This window comes from Sminthopsis crassicaudata, chromosome 4, assembly GCF_048593235.1.
Source record: "Sminthopsis crassicaudata isolate SCR6 chromosome 4, ASM4859323v1, whole genome shotgun sequence".
Taxonomy (NCBI): domain Eukaryota; kingdom Metazoa; phylum Chordata; class Mammalia; order Dasyuromorphia; family Dasyuridae; genus Sminthopsis; species Sminthopsis crassicaudata.
Window position 1 is genome coordinate 367,725,144 of NC_133620.1, and position 15,854 is coordinate 367,740,997.

The following is a 15,854-nucleotide window of genomic DNA, read 5'->3' on the forward strand; positions in this document are numbered from 1 at the left end:
AGAAGACATTTTCTTTTTTGCCACGCCAGGATTGGCTGCCTAGCGTCAACCTTTTCTTCGTCCCGGTTAGTCGCGTCTGGTTTGCGGGTAGCTTCCTCATTTTTTGGCCACGATTGGCTATGTGAGGCCAGCCTCCCCCACTCTGTGCTGCCATTGGTTGACTTAACTTCAGGCTCTTCGCCTGACGATTGGCTGTCGCCAGTTCCCGTCGCGGATTGGCGGTGGGAAGCCCTAGGAGGCGGGAGGCGGGAAGTGTCTGAGAAGATTCGCTTTCCAGGGGGTGAGGCCGAGCTTCGCTGCGGCAGCCGCGGACTGCTGGAGAAGCGTGGATAGCGGGAGGTGTGGGAAAGATCGGGTCCCCGGGCCGTCTTTCCCGCTGGGTACTGAGGGGATCCCCTCGCATCCCGGAGCGTGCGCGGATCTGGCTGGGCAATCCTCGTGCGCTGTCACCGAGCCGGCTTCCCCCCGCTTCGTCCTTCTTTGAGCTCCCGGAGGATGGGAACCACTCGCAGGCACTCGCGCTTCCGCCGCTCCACGCGTGACGCGGCGGGGATTTGAAACCTGGTGGGAGGAAAGCCCCGCGAGCGTGCCCTCGAGCCGCAGGCTGGGGGAGGGAGGTCAGGCCGCCGGAGAGGAAGAATGGGGCGCGCGGAAGGGGGTGGATGGAGGGAGAAAGCAAAAAGAGGGTGGGGGCGGGGAATGGAGGAAAGGGAGGTGAAGTTTTGGAGTGGGAGAGAGGTGAGCTGCTCTCTCCAGGACTTGCCCCAGGACCTGCTTCTTAATCTCTTTTATTCTATTCCGTCTGTTTTTATGAAGCCCTTTTATGAAGGCGAGGCCACCTTGGAGGCTGGGAGACCTGTTGCTGTCCGCAGTGTGGACCAGGCTCCTGACACTCAGACCACGGGCCTGCACAAATTCTCTGCTGATCCAGATCATTGAGAGATGCTCCCATCCCTGCTGATGAAATCACCCCTTAGAAAAGTTGTCAATCATCTCATTAAAACATCTCATTCCCAGGAAGGGCTGGGGCTCTGCTGGGGGCCTGAGAGAGCAGTGAGACAGTCTCTCCCCTCAGGGAGCTTGCCATCTCCTGGGAGGGCGCCGAGAGTGAGCCATTTCTGTGAGATCAGGAGTAGCGCTTGACTAGTCTCGGAGGGAGCCAGGAACGCCAAGGAGTGCAGGTGAAGGAGGAAATCATTCCGGCATCGGGCAAAGACCATGTCAGATGGATGGGCTCCTGGGAGGGATCAGCAAGTCACCGGTCTGGCTGATATCTGTAGTAGTTGGGAGTTAGGCCACAGCCTGATTGCGGAGGTCTCCACATGCCAGTTTTTATAGATGCACTGGGGAGACATTGACACTTTTCAAACGGGGAATGGCCTAGCCCAACCTGCACTTCAGAGACGATGGCTTGGCTCCTCTGTGGAAGAAGGGTTAGATTGGGGAGAGGATGGAGTTAGGGAAATCCAGCCAGAAGCTGTAAACCTTAGTCTGGGCCCAGAAGATAAAGGCCAGCATTGGAATAATGGTGAAGTGCCAAAGGGCTTTGAGTCCTTGCCTCAGGAGAAGTGATTATCCTGGAGGAGAAAAGACTGGAGCGAATATAACAGGGGTCTTTATGTGTCCTGGGACTCTTCCTGTGGAGGAGAGGAAGTGGTTCTTTTTGGCCTCCGACTGCAGAAGGGGTAGAAGTTGTAAAAAGCAAGTCAAGGCTAGCTGTCAGGAAAAACTCATGATTAGAACTGCATTAGGAAATGATAGTTTTTCCCCTTGTTGGAGATCTTCAAGTAAAGATTGGAGGACCACTTACAGGTTCCCTGATTTCTGACTATTTTTACATTGATGCAAATCAGTAAGTCTTTCTGTAAAGACTTTCCAGACTTCTAAGTGTTGAGGATGCGAAGAAAAGCAAAAGGCTTCAAGGAGCTCACTGTCTAATGAAGGAGATAATGAGCCAACATGTACCAACAAACTATATATAAAATAAATAGGAAATAATCCACAGAAGAAAGGCACTAAAATAAGGAGGGATTGGGAAAGACTTTATGGAGAAGGTAGAATTTTAGCTTGAATTTGAAGGAAGTTTGAACTTGAAGGCAGTAAGTAAGTTGAGATGAGGAGAGAGGTCATTTCAGGCTTGGGGAAAATACCTGGAAATGAAGAGGTGGAGCTTCTTTTGGAAGATAGCAAGGATGTTAGTATCACTAGATTTAAGAGTACCTGGTGAGGAGGGTATAAGAAGACTGGAAAGGTGGGGAAGAGGCAAGTTATAAAGGACTTTAAACAGTAAAAAGAGGATTTTACATTTGATCCTGGGGGTGATAGGGAGCACTAGAGTTTATTATAGAATAAGGTAACTGTGCTTACATGGTCAGATCTGTGCTTCAGGATTTTCTTTGATAGCTAAATAAAGCATAGACTGACATAGAGAGACTTGTGGCAGGTAGAGCAAACAGGTTATTGCAATAGCCCAGATATGTAGTGATAAGATTGTGTACCATTGCAATGTGTAGTATCAGAGGAAGGACGGGGATATATATTAAAAAGGTAAAATTGACAGGTATTGGCAGTAGAGTGAATATGGGAAGGGCAATGAGAGAGAAGAATGAAGGATTAACTTGTATTTATCAATCAGTAGTCATTTATTAAGCAGATTCTGTATTTGGCTTAGGGTTACAAATCTAAAATGAAGCAGTTCCTCAAAGAACTTAAATTCTGTTGGGGGTGACAACATGTACTGGGTGGCAAGGGTATTATAGCAGTATGGAAAAAAATAGTTATATATATTTTTAAAAATAGGGACCTTCATTGGATTTATTGATCCTTTTAAAAAATATTAACAATATTTTAACACTTTAAAGTCAATTATTTTGTCATTCATCATCAGCTAAAAGCTAACACCATTGAAAAAAATATAAGAACTAGTGCTTTAAGAAATACTTTCCAGGGGGCAGCTAGGTGGCGCAGTGGATAGAGCACCAGCCCTGAATTCAGGAGGACCAGAGTTCAAATCTGGTGTCAGACACTTAACACTTCCTAGCTATGTGACCCTGGGCAAGTCGTTTAACCCCAGCCTCAAAAAAACAAAACAAAAAACCTTTCCAGATTCTATCTTTCAGTAATGAAGAATTTGCCTAATTTGTAAGATAGATCCCCTGGAGGTTGGCAACTCCAAGTCTCAAGATACTTAAATTCCATCCTCATCGCTTAAACTGTATAGGTCATGAATACCTACTACTATATTGCCTTTTAGTATTGAACCAGATGCCACAATTAATTCAAAGCAAATGTGCTTGCAGAAAATAGCACAGTGTTGCAACAAAAGGAGAGAGGATTTTGAATTCCCTGCCACTTAACATGTAATTTTTTTTCCCACAAATATCTCATCAGCATGAAGAATAGACAAAGGTCATGAGGAGAGATGTTCACATAGGGAAAGTGTGTGGCCAAATTGAGAAAAATAGAGTACACACATAGGTAACTAGTGGTCAAAATTTACGTGAGGAGGATCAACTCACATGTCTGATATTGGTGTGGTAAAATTAATCTCTCTGAATTTCTCCATGCTTTCCCTTTTTCTGCTCTTTGCAAAGTACTTTGCTAGTTATTACAAAATTTGTGTGACCTATTTATTATGGACCCAGGATTATCAAATTAGATGAAAGAGCAGGACTTCAGTGGAGGCAGACCAACAAATTGGAGAGGCAGTATTGCAGAGTACAAACAGAACTGAGTTTGGTGTCCAAAAACCTGGTTTAAAAATATCAGGCCTATGATTTAATACCTTGTAAGGCTGGACAAATCACTTGATCTCTCTGGGCCTCAGTTTCCTTATATGTCAGATAAGTATTCTGAGATTCTTTTTGTAATCTTATGCAATTCCTATCTTTTCTTTTTGGTTAAGTCAATGTGTTTTAGTACTCATTTAAATTTTGTGTTGCAGGAAGGAATCTGAAACAAGCAAAAAAAAAATCACAATGTCTTCAACACAATCTGAGTACATTATTGGTGGAGTGAAGATTCACTTCCCTTGTAAAGCTTATCCATCACAGCTTGCTATGATGAATTCTGTAAGTAGTTTCCAGAAGACCATTTACATTGTTATTAGAGTGAAGACATTCAGAATACACACTGCACATGAGGATTCTATTAAAATATTCTATTTCAGTTCTATAGAAAATAATCAAATCAAGAATATTCCTTGAATTGTTGGGAAAAATATGGAGGATAAAAGGTCAGTCAGTCCATAAACATTTCTTCTGAGCATTTTTCATTGAAGAAAATAATTTTGATCACTATTAAGCTGTAACTGTGATGATACCAGCTCTAAGACTATGAAAGTACTTTGTAAAAAAATAGTTTTTGAATAAATAGAGCTTCTGTTTTATGGAATATATTTCTTTCAACAGTATACTATGCCATTTATTACAAAGAGTATAATTTTCTACTATTAGTTTTTATTTGAAGCATATTCATCTGTATACTTTGGGACTGAATGATTTTATTTATTTATTTTTATTCTTCCTCTTCCAATACAAAATGTAAGTATAAATCCTGGCAGAGGTAAAAGGTGATATCTCCTTCTCTACTGCATCCATGACTTTCCCCTGTGATCCTTTACTTCTTACTTGCTGATTAAGTCTCATTTTTGATGAAGGCAGGTTCTGGTGAACTACTTAATAAGTTGCTGATGTCATTTTTTTTTTAATTCATAGATTGTTAGAGGATTAAACAGTAAACAGCACTGTTTGTTGGAGAGCCCCACAGGAAGTGGGAAAAGCTTAGCTTTACTTTGTTCTGCTTTGGCATGGCAGCAATCTCTCAGTGGTGAGTAGCTTATAGATATCTCCCAATCTCCTCCTCAGTTTCTTAATGATAATATGGAAGCAGAATATTGACTTGAAAACAACTGTGGTACTTGGATTCAGAAGATCTGCATTGAAGTTGTGATTCTAATGTTTACTTGTGACTTTGGACAAGTTTATGAATCTTAGGTTCCTCGTGTCTACGATGTAAAATATAGAAGGATCTGTAAGGGAATGATAATTAATAATATTTTTTTGTGATGGTGTGATGAGGATCACTGCTATTAATATGAGCAGTGATAATCCTCTCCAAAAGTCCTACATTTATGATTCAGTATGATATGGAGGTGACCTTGGTTTCTCAAGTATTAGCATTAAATTTGGGGCTGATGCTACCATTGGAAAGACTTAAGATAGTGGTCCTCAAACTTTTTAAATAGGGGGCCAGTTCACTGTCCCTCAGACTATTGGAGGGCCGGACTATAGTAAAAACAAAAACTATGAACTAATTCCTATGCACGCTGCATATATCTTATTTTGAAGTGAAGAAACAAAACAGGAACAAATACAATATTTAAAACGAAGTAAAGTTAAATCAACAAACCAGTATTTCAGTGGGAACTATGGGCCTGCTTTTGGCTAATGAGATGGTCAATGTCTGGTTCCATTTTTGTCACTGCTAGTCATAACAAGTGATGCAAGTATGCATCTGTTAGTCTTGATCTGGTTGGAGATTTCAAATGTTTCATTCTAGAATACGTCTGTTCACAGACAAAAGTGCTGCCAAATATGGTTGCCATTTTGAATGCATAGTTCCTGAGATGAGGATATGTCTCAGAGGGGAGAGATGCATAGAAATTATGAAGACTGCTTGACTTGAATGCGTCTTTCAGAGAATCACAATTCTGCAGTTCAGCCAGTTCCATTTGGTAAATTTTATCCACATTTTCAGTGTCAATAGAAAATGGATTAGGGAAAAGCTGTATGTCCTGTTCATGGAGATGAAGCTCTTTAAATCTAAATTGGAACTCCTTTTGCAATTTTTCCAATGAACCCACACATATTTTGCTTGGGAATGTAATCAGCAATTTTTCTGCTAACAACAGATTTTGAGTTGTGGGGAGATGGTAGAAGTTTTCCTCCTTCCCTTGTTTGATGAGGAGGCCTAATTTTACTTCAAATGCTTTGACATGTGATTGCATATCACAGATGAGTTTTCCCTTTCCTTGAAGTTGCATATTGAAATTGTTGAATAGCTCTGTTACATCTGTCAGAAAGGCAAGGTGCCATTTCCATTCTGCATCATTGAGCTCTGGTACTAATTTGTTTTTTGAAAGCAGAAAAGTTGTAATCTGTGGAAGTAAGTCATAGAAACATTTCAAAACTCTCCCTCGACTCAGCCAGCAGACTTCTGTGTGATATAGAACATCTTCATACTCAACATTTAGCTCAGACAGAAATTCCTGAAATTGATTTATTGCATTAGCTCTAATGAAGTTAACACAAGATACCACAATTTTCATAGCAGAGTCCCACTTCAGTGATTTACTACACAACACTTGTTGGTGGATGAGGCAGTGTATGGCTATTGGATGAGAATGGTTATGTTTGTCCATCTCTTGGTTAATGCGAGCAATTACTCCTTTCTTAGACCCCACCATGCTAGGGGCACCATCAGTTGTCACGCTGGCTAGTTTAGCCCAGTCCAGCTCCAAACCATTCATAGTTTGGCAAACCTTTTCATAGATATCTTCTCCTGTAATTGTTCCTTTGATGCTTGGCAGTGCAGCAAGCTCTTCTATGACTTCAAAATAATCATTCGTCCCACGAATAAAAATTAGAAGTTGTGCAGAATCACGAACATCATTGCTTTCGTTGAGTGCCAAGGAAAAATATGAAATATTTTTTGGTGGAGTTTTGCAAATGCTGATGCAGATTGTCTCCCATTTCTTCAATCCTCCATGTAATTGTAGGTCCTGAAAGACTCACTGTATTAAATAAATTGGCCTTCTCTGGACACATCTCTTTGGCAACAGAAAGACGACATTCTTTAACAAATTCTTCCTCCACAAATGGTCTGCCAGTGCCTGCTATTAGCTTGGCAACTTGAAAATTTGCTCTCAAGTTGCTGGGAACTCGCCTCACCTCCATATCACCTCACACTCTGTCTCCGCTGCCTCAGCCCAGTGCCCGAAGTATGCGTTACTAATGCAAGTTTAGGTCGACTGTCATTTCTGGTCTGATTTTGCCATAACCCTGTGGGCTGCATAAATGTCCTTAGAAGGCCGCATCTGGCCCGCGGGCCATAGTTTGAGGACCACTGACTTAAGATATCAGCCTAGCAGTTGGCCCTTTTTCAGTGGAAAAAGAGCTCAACTAAACCCAAAGACTCATCATTGGAGGATTGGTTGTCTGATGATGCATTGTTTTGGCCAGAGTAACTCAAAAGGAAAGTGAGTAGGATATGGAAAAGTTACAGAGTTTATTGGCAGAAGGGGACATACACCTGAATAGAATTAGGGATTCTTGGAAGTACTGAATAAAAACTACTGTTTATCTAGAATAAAAACTACTGTTTATCTAGAATGATCTAGGAATCAGGTGATTAACTTTTGTTTACAAAGAGTTAGGTTTCTCAGATGTATGTGATATATATCATGTACTATATATAGATTGTCATTGTACAGACAAAAAACTGCCACTGAAATCATCTTTTTGATTATTTAAAGGTCATATTAAGATTTTTCAATACTTCCAAGTTATTGCTATGACCATGTGTTATCACTGAATGCTAATGAGATGGAGAGACTGTAGATTGATTCCCTACTGATACTAAGATATATATTATAACTTGGAAGTTTTTTTTTTAGAAATAAATCCCCAAACTTAAATGTTTACTTATTTGCTTATTTATAATCTGCCTTTTTCTCATAAAAGTAAGGGATGATTTATGACTCCAAATCCATTCCACACCAATAAATAAATGATTTTAATTGAGCTTTCTGATTATAATATTCAAAAGTAATAATATTTATGGTCTGTGGGTAACTTTAGAAAACTGGCTTCTAAAATGGATTAATGTTTCTTCTCATATCAAAGTTATAAGATTTTGGCTCAAATCCTAGCTCTCTCACATTCACTAGTAACTTTAGGCAAGTGACTCTTTGAACTGAAGTCTTCTCATTTAATTAAATTCAGAAAACATTTATTAAATATCTACTCTGTGCATTGTACAGTAGTAGCCACAGAATTACAGAGATGAAGCAAGACAATTGTCTTAGTTTTACATTTTAAAAATCACATAGAGGAGATAATCTGTTAGTGGTGGTGTATGTAGGTATGAAAATATCAGTGACTTTATTAAATAGTGATTAAAATGGGTTTTGGTTTATCTGAGATCTGTATTTTTTTTCCTTTTTTTTGATCCAGATCACTGCTGATTATAATATAGAGCGTGTTAATGAAAATTCCAATGTGTGGTTTAGAATGCTTTATTTGAAATGTTAGCATATTAAAACACTTTTATGCAAAAATGTGTAGAGCTTAATGTGTAGAGATGCTTTCACTCAGTTTCTGTGACTTACATTATTATTTAATATTTATCGAGCATCACAGATGAGTTAGCTGCTATTAGCAAAGTCACATTCTTATTTGGTTGTGGAAATATCATCAAATAAGAAAGGACTATTTTAGAGATTTGCTCAAATCCCTTTATTTGCTTTCATTTTAATAGAACTGAGAAATCTGATTGCATGTTTTAATTAATCTTGTGTCAGTTCTTGACTTACTGGGTTGCATTGAATTTAGTAAATGTAACATTTTTTTTTTGGCAGAAATTTTCACTTGTTTGTGTTATTTTTATTTTTAGAAAAGTCAGGAGAGGAGAACTTGAATAAAAAGACTGAAGTACCCTTGCCATGTTGTTGTACATGTCATTTGCACAACCCCACTAATGATATCAGTGTTAATGTTAACCAAGGAGCTTCATGTTCTTTCACCAGTCCAATCATGGTATCTTCCATGAAAAATGAAACCTCAGCTTGTCAAGGTAATCTTTTGTCGCAGACCATTAGTATCTTATTTAGTTAATACTGCATTTTAAAACTTAAGATAACTTCTGTAGAGGTAGGGAAGGGGAGAAAAAAGGATTCTTTAAAATGGAGTGATGGAAAGCAGTCGTGGGTTCATATGCTGCCTTGGTAAGTTTTTTGTCTACCACCCTTTTCCACGAATAGCTCATTCTTCATTTTTCAACATACATTAGGATTTCCCTAAACAACCTAACTTCCCAATACTTCAATTTACTCATTTTCCATGTCCTCCTCCCTCACACCTCTTTGGCACACAGAGAATCATCCTTTGATCTTGCCATTTCCTACAGCTTTGTTTATGAACTCTAAAATTCCTTTATCTGATCACATTTTTTTTTTGTTATTCCATTTTTTCTCTTCCATGTAACCTTTAATCCTATTCTTCATCTTTACTGTGACCTCCAGTTTCTCTATCCCTTTATATCTTTTACAGACCATTACTTCTATACTGTTTAAATTTTCTTTCCTTTCCCCATTTTGAAGGATGATGGATTTTCAATTTGATGAACTAATCATCTCTGCACCATCTTCTTCTCTCAAGTCTCTCACCCTCTTACTCAGTTGAAAATCTTCCCCATCAATTCTATTATACTCACCATCTTCCCCCTCCACACCTATTCATGTGTTCATCTGTTACCCATGCTCAAAACCCAGGTATCCTTCACCACATTTCACTTTCTCTTGCTCTTTGGCTTTGAAGACATGTACACATTTTTTTTACTTTTTTTTTTTTTTTTAATAACAGCTTTTTATTTTCAAAATACATGCAAAGATAATTTTCAACATTTACCCTTTCAAAACCTTGTATTCCAAAATTTTCTGCTTCCCTTTCCCCTACTCCTCTCCCCTAGACAGCAAGTAATTCAATATATGCTAAACATGTGCATTTTTTCTATATGTATTTCCACATTTATCATGCTGCACAAGAAAAATCAGATCAAAACAGAAAATAAATGAAAAAGAAAACAAAAAGCAAGTAAATATCAATAAAAATAGATGAAAATATTATATTGTAATACACACTCAGTCCTTATATATTTCTGAATACAGATGGCTCTCTTCATCACAAGTCTATTGGAGTTGTCTTGCATCACTTCATTGTTGAAAAGAGTCAAGTTGATCAGATTTGATCATCACATAATCTTGTTGCTATGTATGATGTTCTCTTGGCTCTACTTACTTTACTTAGCATCAGTTCATGTAAATTTTTTCAGGTCTTTCTGAAATCATCCTGCTGATTGTTGAAGATACTTTATTATATTGCCTTTTCCCCATCTCCAGCACCATTGCTTTTCTTTCTCAGAGTCTTCTTTTCTTGCTTGATAAATATTTTCTTCTCTTCTCTATCAAGATTATGGCTCTGACACTCATTTATTCCCAAATCTTTAACCCAGTTGCATTCTTAATCTGAAGGCTTATGAATTTTTGAAAAAATGATTTAATATCTATTTTAACATTATTTACTTTGTAACACAAAGGAAAAAATATTTTATTTTAAACATTTAAAATACAATTCTGAGAAGCTTCACTAAAAGGATTTTATGGCACACAGAGTTTAAGAAATTCTGAACTAACCTCTAATTCTAGCTCTTAATTCTCAGGCTTTATGCTTATATTTTGAACTGCTTGCTGGACCAGTTTGATAGCTTACCACCTTATGTCTTTTTTTTTTTTTTAATGCTTTTTATTTACAAAACATATGCATGGGTAATTTTTCAACATTGATCCTTGCAAAGCCTTCTGTTCCAAATTATCTCCTCCTTACCCCCACCCCTTGCCCTAGAAAGTAGATAGTCCAATAAATATTAAATATATTAAAATATGTGTTAAGTCCAATATATGTATACATATTTATACAGTTATTTTTCTGCACAAGAAAAATCAGATCAAGAAGTAAGAAAAAGAAAAACTGAGAGAGAAAACAAAATGCAAGCAAACAACAACATAGAGAGTGAGAATGCTCTGTTGTGATCCTCTCTTTGGGTATAGATGGCTCTCTTTATCACTGAACAATTGGAATTGATTTGAATCATCTCATTGTTGAAGAGAACCATGTCCATTAGAATTGATCATCGTATAGTCTTGTTGCAGTATCACCTCATGTCTAATACTGAACTAATCATACTCCTCTTATGGTTTCCATATCTGTTTGTCTTCCTGACTTCTTTCATTTAGTGGCAGCATCAGTCTTTTTCCTCAGTAGTATTTTATTTTTCTAAATACATGTAAAGGTAGTTTTCAACATTCATTTTAGTAAGATTTTGTGTTCTAAATTTTTCTTCTTTTCTTCTTTATCTTCTCCTTTCTCCAAAAAGTAAACTATCTGATATAAGTTAAATATGTGCAATCTTTTTAGAAATATTTCTGTATTTGTCATGTTTTGCAAGAAAAATTAGATCAAAAGGGAAACAAGAAAGGAAAAGCAAACAAATAAAACAAACAAACAAAAAAAAGGTGAAAATACTATGCTTTGATCCACATTTAGTCTCTATGATTTTTTCTCTGCATGTGGATAGCATTTTCCATCCCAAATCTATTGTTATAATGTTCTCCTGGTTTTGCTCACTTTGCTCGGTGTCAGTTCATGTAAATCTTTCCAGGCTTTTCTGAAATCAGCCTGCATGTCATTTCTTACAACACAATAATATTCATTACATTCATGTATCATAACTTATTTAGCCATTCCCCAGTTGATGAATGTCCACTCATTTTCCAATTCTTTGCCACTACAAAAAGGACTGCTACAAACAGTTTTTGCACATGTGGATCCTTTTTTCTTTTTTGTGATCTGTTTGGGATATAGAAATAATAGTGACACTGCTGAATCAAGGAGTATGCACAATTTTATAGCCTTTTGGCCATAGTTCAAATCGCTCTCTAGAATGGTTGGATCATTTCACAATTCCACCTACAATGCATTAATGTCCCAGTTTTCCCACATCCCTTCCAACATTCATCATTATTTTTTCCTGTCACCTTAGGCAATCTGAGAGGTGTGAAGTGACACCTCAGAGTTAAGACAATTTGCATTTCTCTGTTCAGTGGTGATTTAGAGCACTTTTTTCCCCATATGAGTATAAATGACTTTAATTTCTTCTGAAAATTTTGTGTTATCCTTTGACCATTTACCAATTGGAGAATCACTTGTATTCTTATAAATTTGAGTTGATTATATATTTTAGAAATGAGACCTTTATCAGAAACATTGTCTATAAGAATTGTTTTCCCCAGCTTTCTACTTCTCTAATCTTGGCTATATTGGTTTTGTTTGTACAAAATCTTTTTAATTTAATGTAATCAAAATTCTCTATTTTGCATTTCATAATGTTCTTTAGTTCTTTTGGCCATAAATTCCTCCCTTTTCTACAACTCTGATAGGTAGATTATCCCTTACTCCACTAATTTGCTTGTAATATCATCTTTTATGTCTAAATCATGAACCATTTTGATCTTATTTTGGGCATCATCAGTGTTGTTACTTATTAAAGCCTTGTATCCTCTTGTCTCTTCCTTTACATATTTTATTAATCTTCAAATTTCTTCATAATATTATAACCATTTTGTCTTATTCTCTGTTTCTACTATTATTATCCTTGTTTAGGCCCTCACAGTTCACTGAGAATTTTGCAGTTGTCTTTTATCTAGTTTTGGCTTCTATTCTCTATCCCTCTAATTCATCCTGTATCCTGCTACTAAATTTATTTTAAATCTTTATTTAATGCTCTGATCATGTTACTGATCATTACTGACCATCTATCCAATCTTCTAATTCAACCACGAAATTTTTCTGGGTACCCATTATAAAAATAACATAATTCTTATTCTTCAAGGAGTTTCCAACATAATAGTTGGGAATGCCTTCTTTTTTACAGATGAGGAAACTAAGACCCAGATGGTTTCATTATGTGGCTGGATCCATCTTTATGAAAAATAACTGCATGTATTAGTGGATTGTAGACTCAATATGATTCAGCAGTATGATATAAAAGCCAAAAGAGCTAATGTGACCTTAAGCCGTATTAGAAGAAGGGCAGAATCTGACTTATGATATGGTTGTGTTGTTTATTGTCCTGGGTGGACCACACATAGAGACTTGTGTTTAATTATGGATGTTGTATTTGAAGAAGAATATTGACACCATATTGAAATATGTCCAGAAGAGGGAAGCAAAGGTAGTGAGAAAACTGGACAGCATGCTACATGAGAATTTATTAAAGGATCTTGGGATCCTTGGGATAGTCTAAAACAGTGGTTCTCAAACTTTTTAAATAGGGGGCTAGTTCACTCTCCTTCAGACGGTTGGAGGGCCGGACTATAGTAAAAACAAAAACTCACACTCTGTCTCTGCCCCTCAGCCCATTTGCCATAATCAGGCGGGCTTCATAAATATCCTTAGCGAGCCACATATGGTCTGCGGGGCCGTAGTTTGGGAACCCCTGGTCTAAAAGAAGACTTAGTGTGAACAACATGATGAGTCCTTTAAGTATGTGGAGGGCCTGTGAAAATGGAATTAGACTTATTTTGCATGGCCTTCACGAAATTAAACAGGACTAAAGAGGAGAAGTTGTAGAAAGGCAGAATTCAATTCAAGTTCTCATGTTTCTTAACAATTAGAGCAATCCTGCAATGGAGAATAGGTTTCCTCAGAAGTTAGTGGGCTCTTAATCGTTGGAGGGCTTAAACTAAAATATGAGTGAACACTTGCCTGGGTTATTGTATTTCATGGGATTTCTGATTAGGTAAATATACCGATAGCATTCAATATTTCTAAGAAATACTTCCAAACTGTGATTTCTATGGTTCTAGTTCTGTAAATTGGCAACTCTGATTTCTAAGCCAGTGATTGTTCTTTTCATTGATTGTCTTATTAAGCCTTCTGGGAAGGAAGGGGTGGGGTTGAGTAGAGTTTTTTAACCTTTTTTTGTCATTGGCCTGAAATTTATGGCCTCCTTTGCAGAGTCATGTAAAGACACCAGTTATATTCAAACAGTTATCAAAACATTAAAAACAAGAAAATTCAAGTAGCCCAATTAAGAACTCCTTTTCTGGGCTAGAAGCAGTAGGAATAGAAAGCAAGGAGTGGATATGAGAATTGTTAAAAAGGAAGCATTCTCTTGGACATTGTACTGGATGTGAAAGGAGAGGGATGAGCCAAAGATAAGGCCTGGTGAGTGAGATGAATAGGGAAGTCAGAAAGAAGAGTCAGGTTAGGGGTAAGATTGATGAATTTGATTTTCTTTTTTTACTTAATAATATTTTTTTTCAATTACATGTGAAGATAGTTTTCAACATTCATCTTTGTAAGATTTTGAACTCTAGATTTTTCTCTCTTCCTCTCTAATTTCCCTAAGATAGCAAGCAATCTGATAAAAGTTATACATGTATAATGATGTTAAAAATATTTCTACATTAGTCATGTTGTGAAAGAAGATTCAGAACAAAAGGAAAAGAAAAATCATAAGAAAGAAAAAAAATGAAAATGGTATGCTTTAATCTGCATTTAATCTCCATAGTTTTTTCTTAGCATGTGGTTGATATTTTCCATCATGAATTGCTTGGAGTTGTCTTGGATAATTGCATTGATGAAACTAAATCTATCATAGTTGATCATTGCATAATGTTTCTGTTACTGTGTACCTACTCATCTTATTTAGCTTCAGTTCCTATAAGTCTTTTCAGGTTTTTCTGAAACCTATCTGCTTATTATTTCTTAAAGAACAGTAATCTTCCATTACATTTTTATATACAACCTGTTCAACCACTCTTCAATTGGTGAGCATCTATTCAGTTTCTACCTTTGCTACCACAAAAAGAGCTGCTATAAATATTTTTATACCTGTGGGTCCTTTTCCTTTTTTAAGATCTCTTTGGATTACAGACTTAATAGTTGGCTCAAAGGGTTTGCACAGTTTTATGGCCCTTTGGGCACAATTCCGGATTGCTTTCCAGAATTATTGAATCAGTTGAAAGTAAATAAAAGTAGATTTTGACCTAATGTAAGAAGTTCTCCGACAATTAAAGTTATTTAAAGATAGAATGCACTACCTTGTGAGTTTCTTGTCAATTAGATTCTGAAATAGAGCCAGGAATGAACATTTGTTGGCATTGAAAAAAGGGGTTCGTGGATCAGTGGAGTATGGACTCTATAAGCATATAACTAATGCTAGAAGGAATACAGGAGCCAGTTTGTACAGCCTCATTTTACGGATGAAGAAACTAAGGCACGCAGTAACAAGGACTTGCCCTAGGCCACAGAGGTGATTACTGAGAGGTAGGTTTTGAACCCGTGTTTTCTGACTCTAGAGTCAGAATTTTTCCCACTGTACTAGGAAGCCTTCTCTAAGATTCCAAGGAGAAACTTTTATAATTTACTGAGAAAATTTCAATGATAATTCTTATATGGTAGGTTGGTGGTCATGGCACCACAGTGTCCCCCAGGCCAGTGGTGTCATCCCTCTCGCAGCTACTTCTCTTGGCAAGGCTAGTTCTTGACAACTTGATGCTCAGTTCAGGTTTCATTCTGTTGCTACTTTTGCTGGGAGGTCTAGTACCTTTGGAATGAAGGCTTGCTGAGCCTTTTTCAGAGCTGCTCATCCACCTTTGATATCCACCTTCACCCAACTTTCACTTGTGTCTCCAAGAAGATGTATATATATGCTGGCTACACCCAGTAAATTATCTCACAGATAGGCTAAACAAAGTTGAGGGGAACCAATAGTCCTCAAACCCATCAGTGAGTTAAGCGTATGCCTATCCTCAACATGTAAAGATTTTCCTTGGTGTAATGGATGAATAAGAACAGTTTATTCCAATGGCCATAAAGGTAGCTGAAGCAGGTGCTGTGGAGTGCTGAAGTCATCCACTGCATCGTGGGCCATTGTCAGTCATCCTGACTGGAAATCAAGACTCTGGAAAAGTGAGTGAGGATGATGATTTTGTGCAACCCTTAACTTAAATC

General features: G+C 37.5%; 1 protein-coding gene across 7 annotated transcripts in view; it reads left to right on the forward strand.

Annotated features, from left to right (window-relative positions):
* Nucleotides 1-261: 261 nt before the first annotated feature.
* The window catches only part of BRIP1 (BRCA1 interacting DNA helicase 1), a 221,443-nt gene continuing 205,850 nt past the window's right edge, over nucleotides 262-15,854 (forward strand). Inside the window, exons 1-5 of one of the 7 annotated variants that reach the window (XM_074261984.1) lie at nucleotides 262-617; nucleotides 817-1,181; nucleotides 3,944-4,070; nucleotides 4,716-4,827; nucleotides 8,674-8,853. In XM_074261984.1, the coding sequence (XP_074118085.1) occupies nucleotides 3,978-4,070; nucleotides 4,716-4,827; nucleotides 8,674-8,853 (385 nt within the window). In that variant the 5' untranslated portion in view covers nucleotides 262-617; nucleotides 817-1,181; nucleotides 3,944-3,977. Of the gene's footprint in view, nucleotides 618-816; nucleotides 4,071-4,715; nucleotides 4,828-4,885; nucleotides 5,735-8,673; nucleotides 8,854-15,854 lie in introns of those variants that run through there. The other 6 variants (XM_074261987.1, XM_074261983.1, XM_074261985.1 and 3 more) reach the window with 6 other exon arrangements.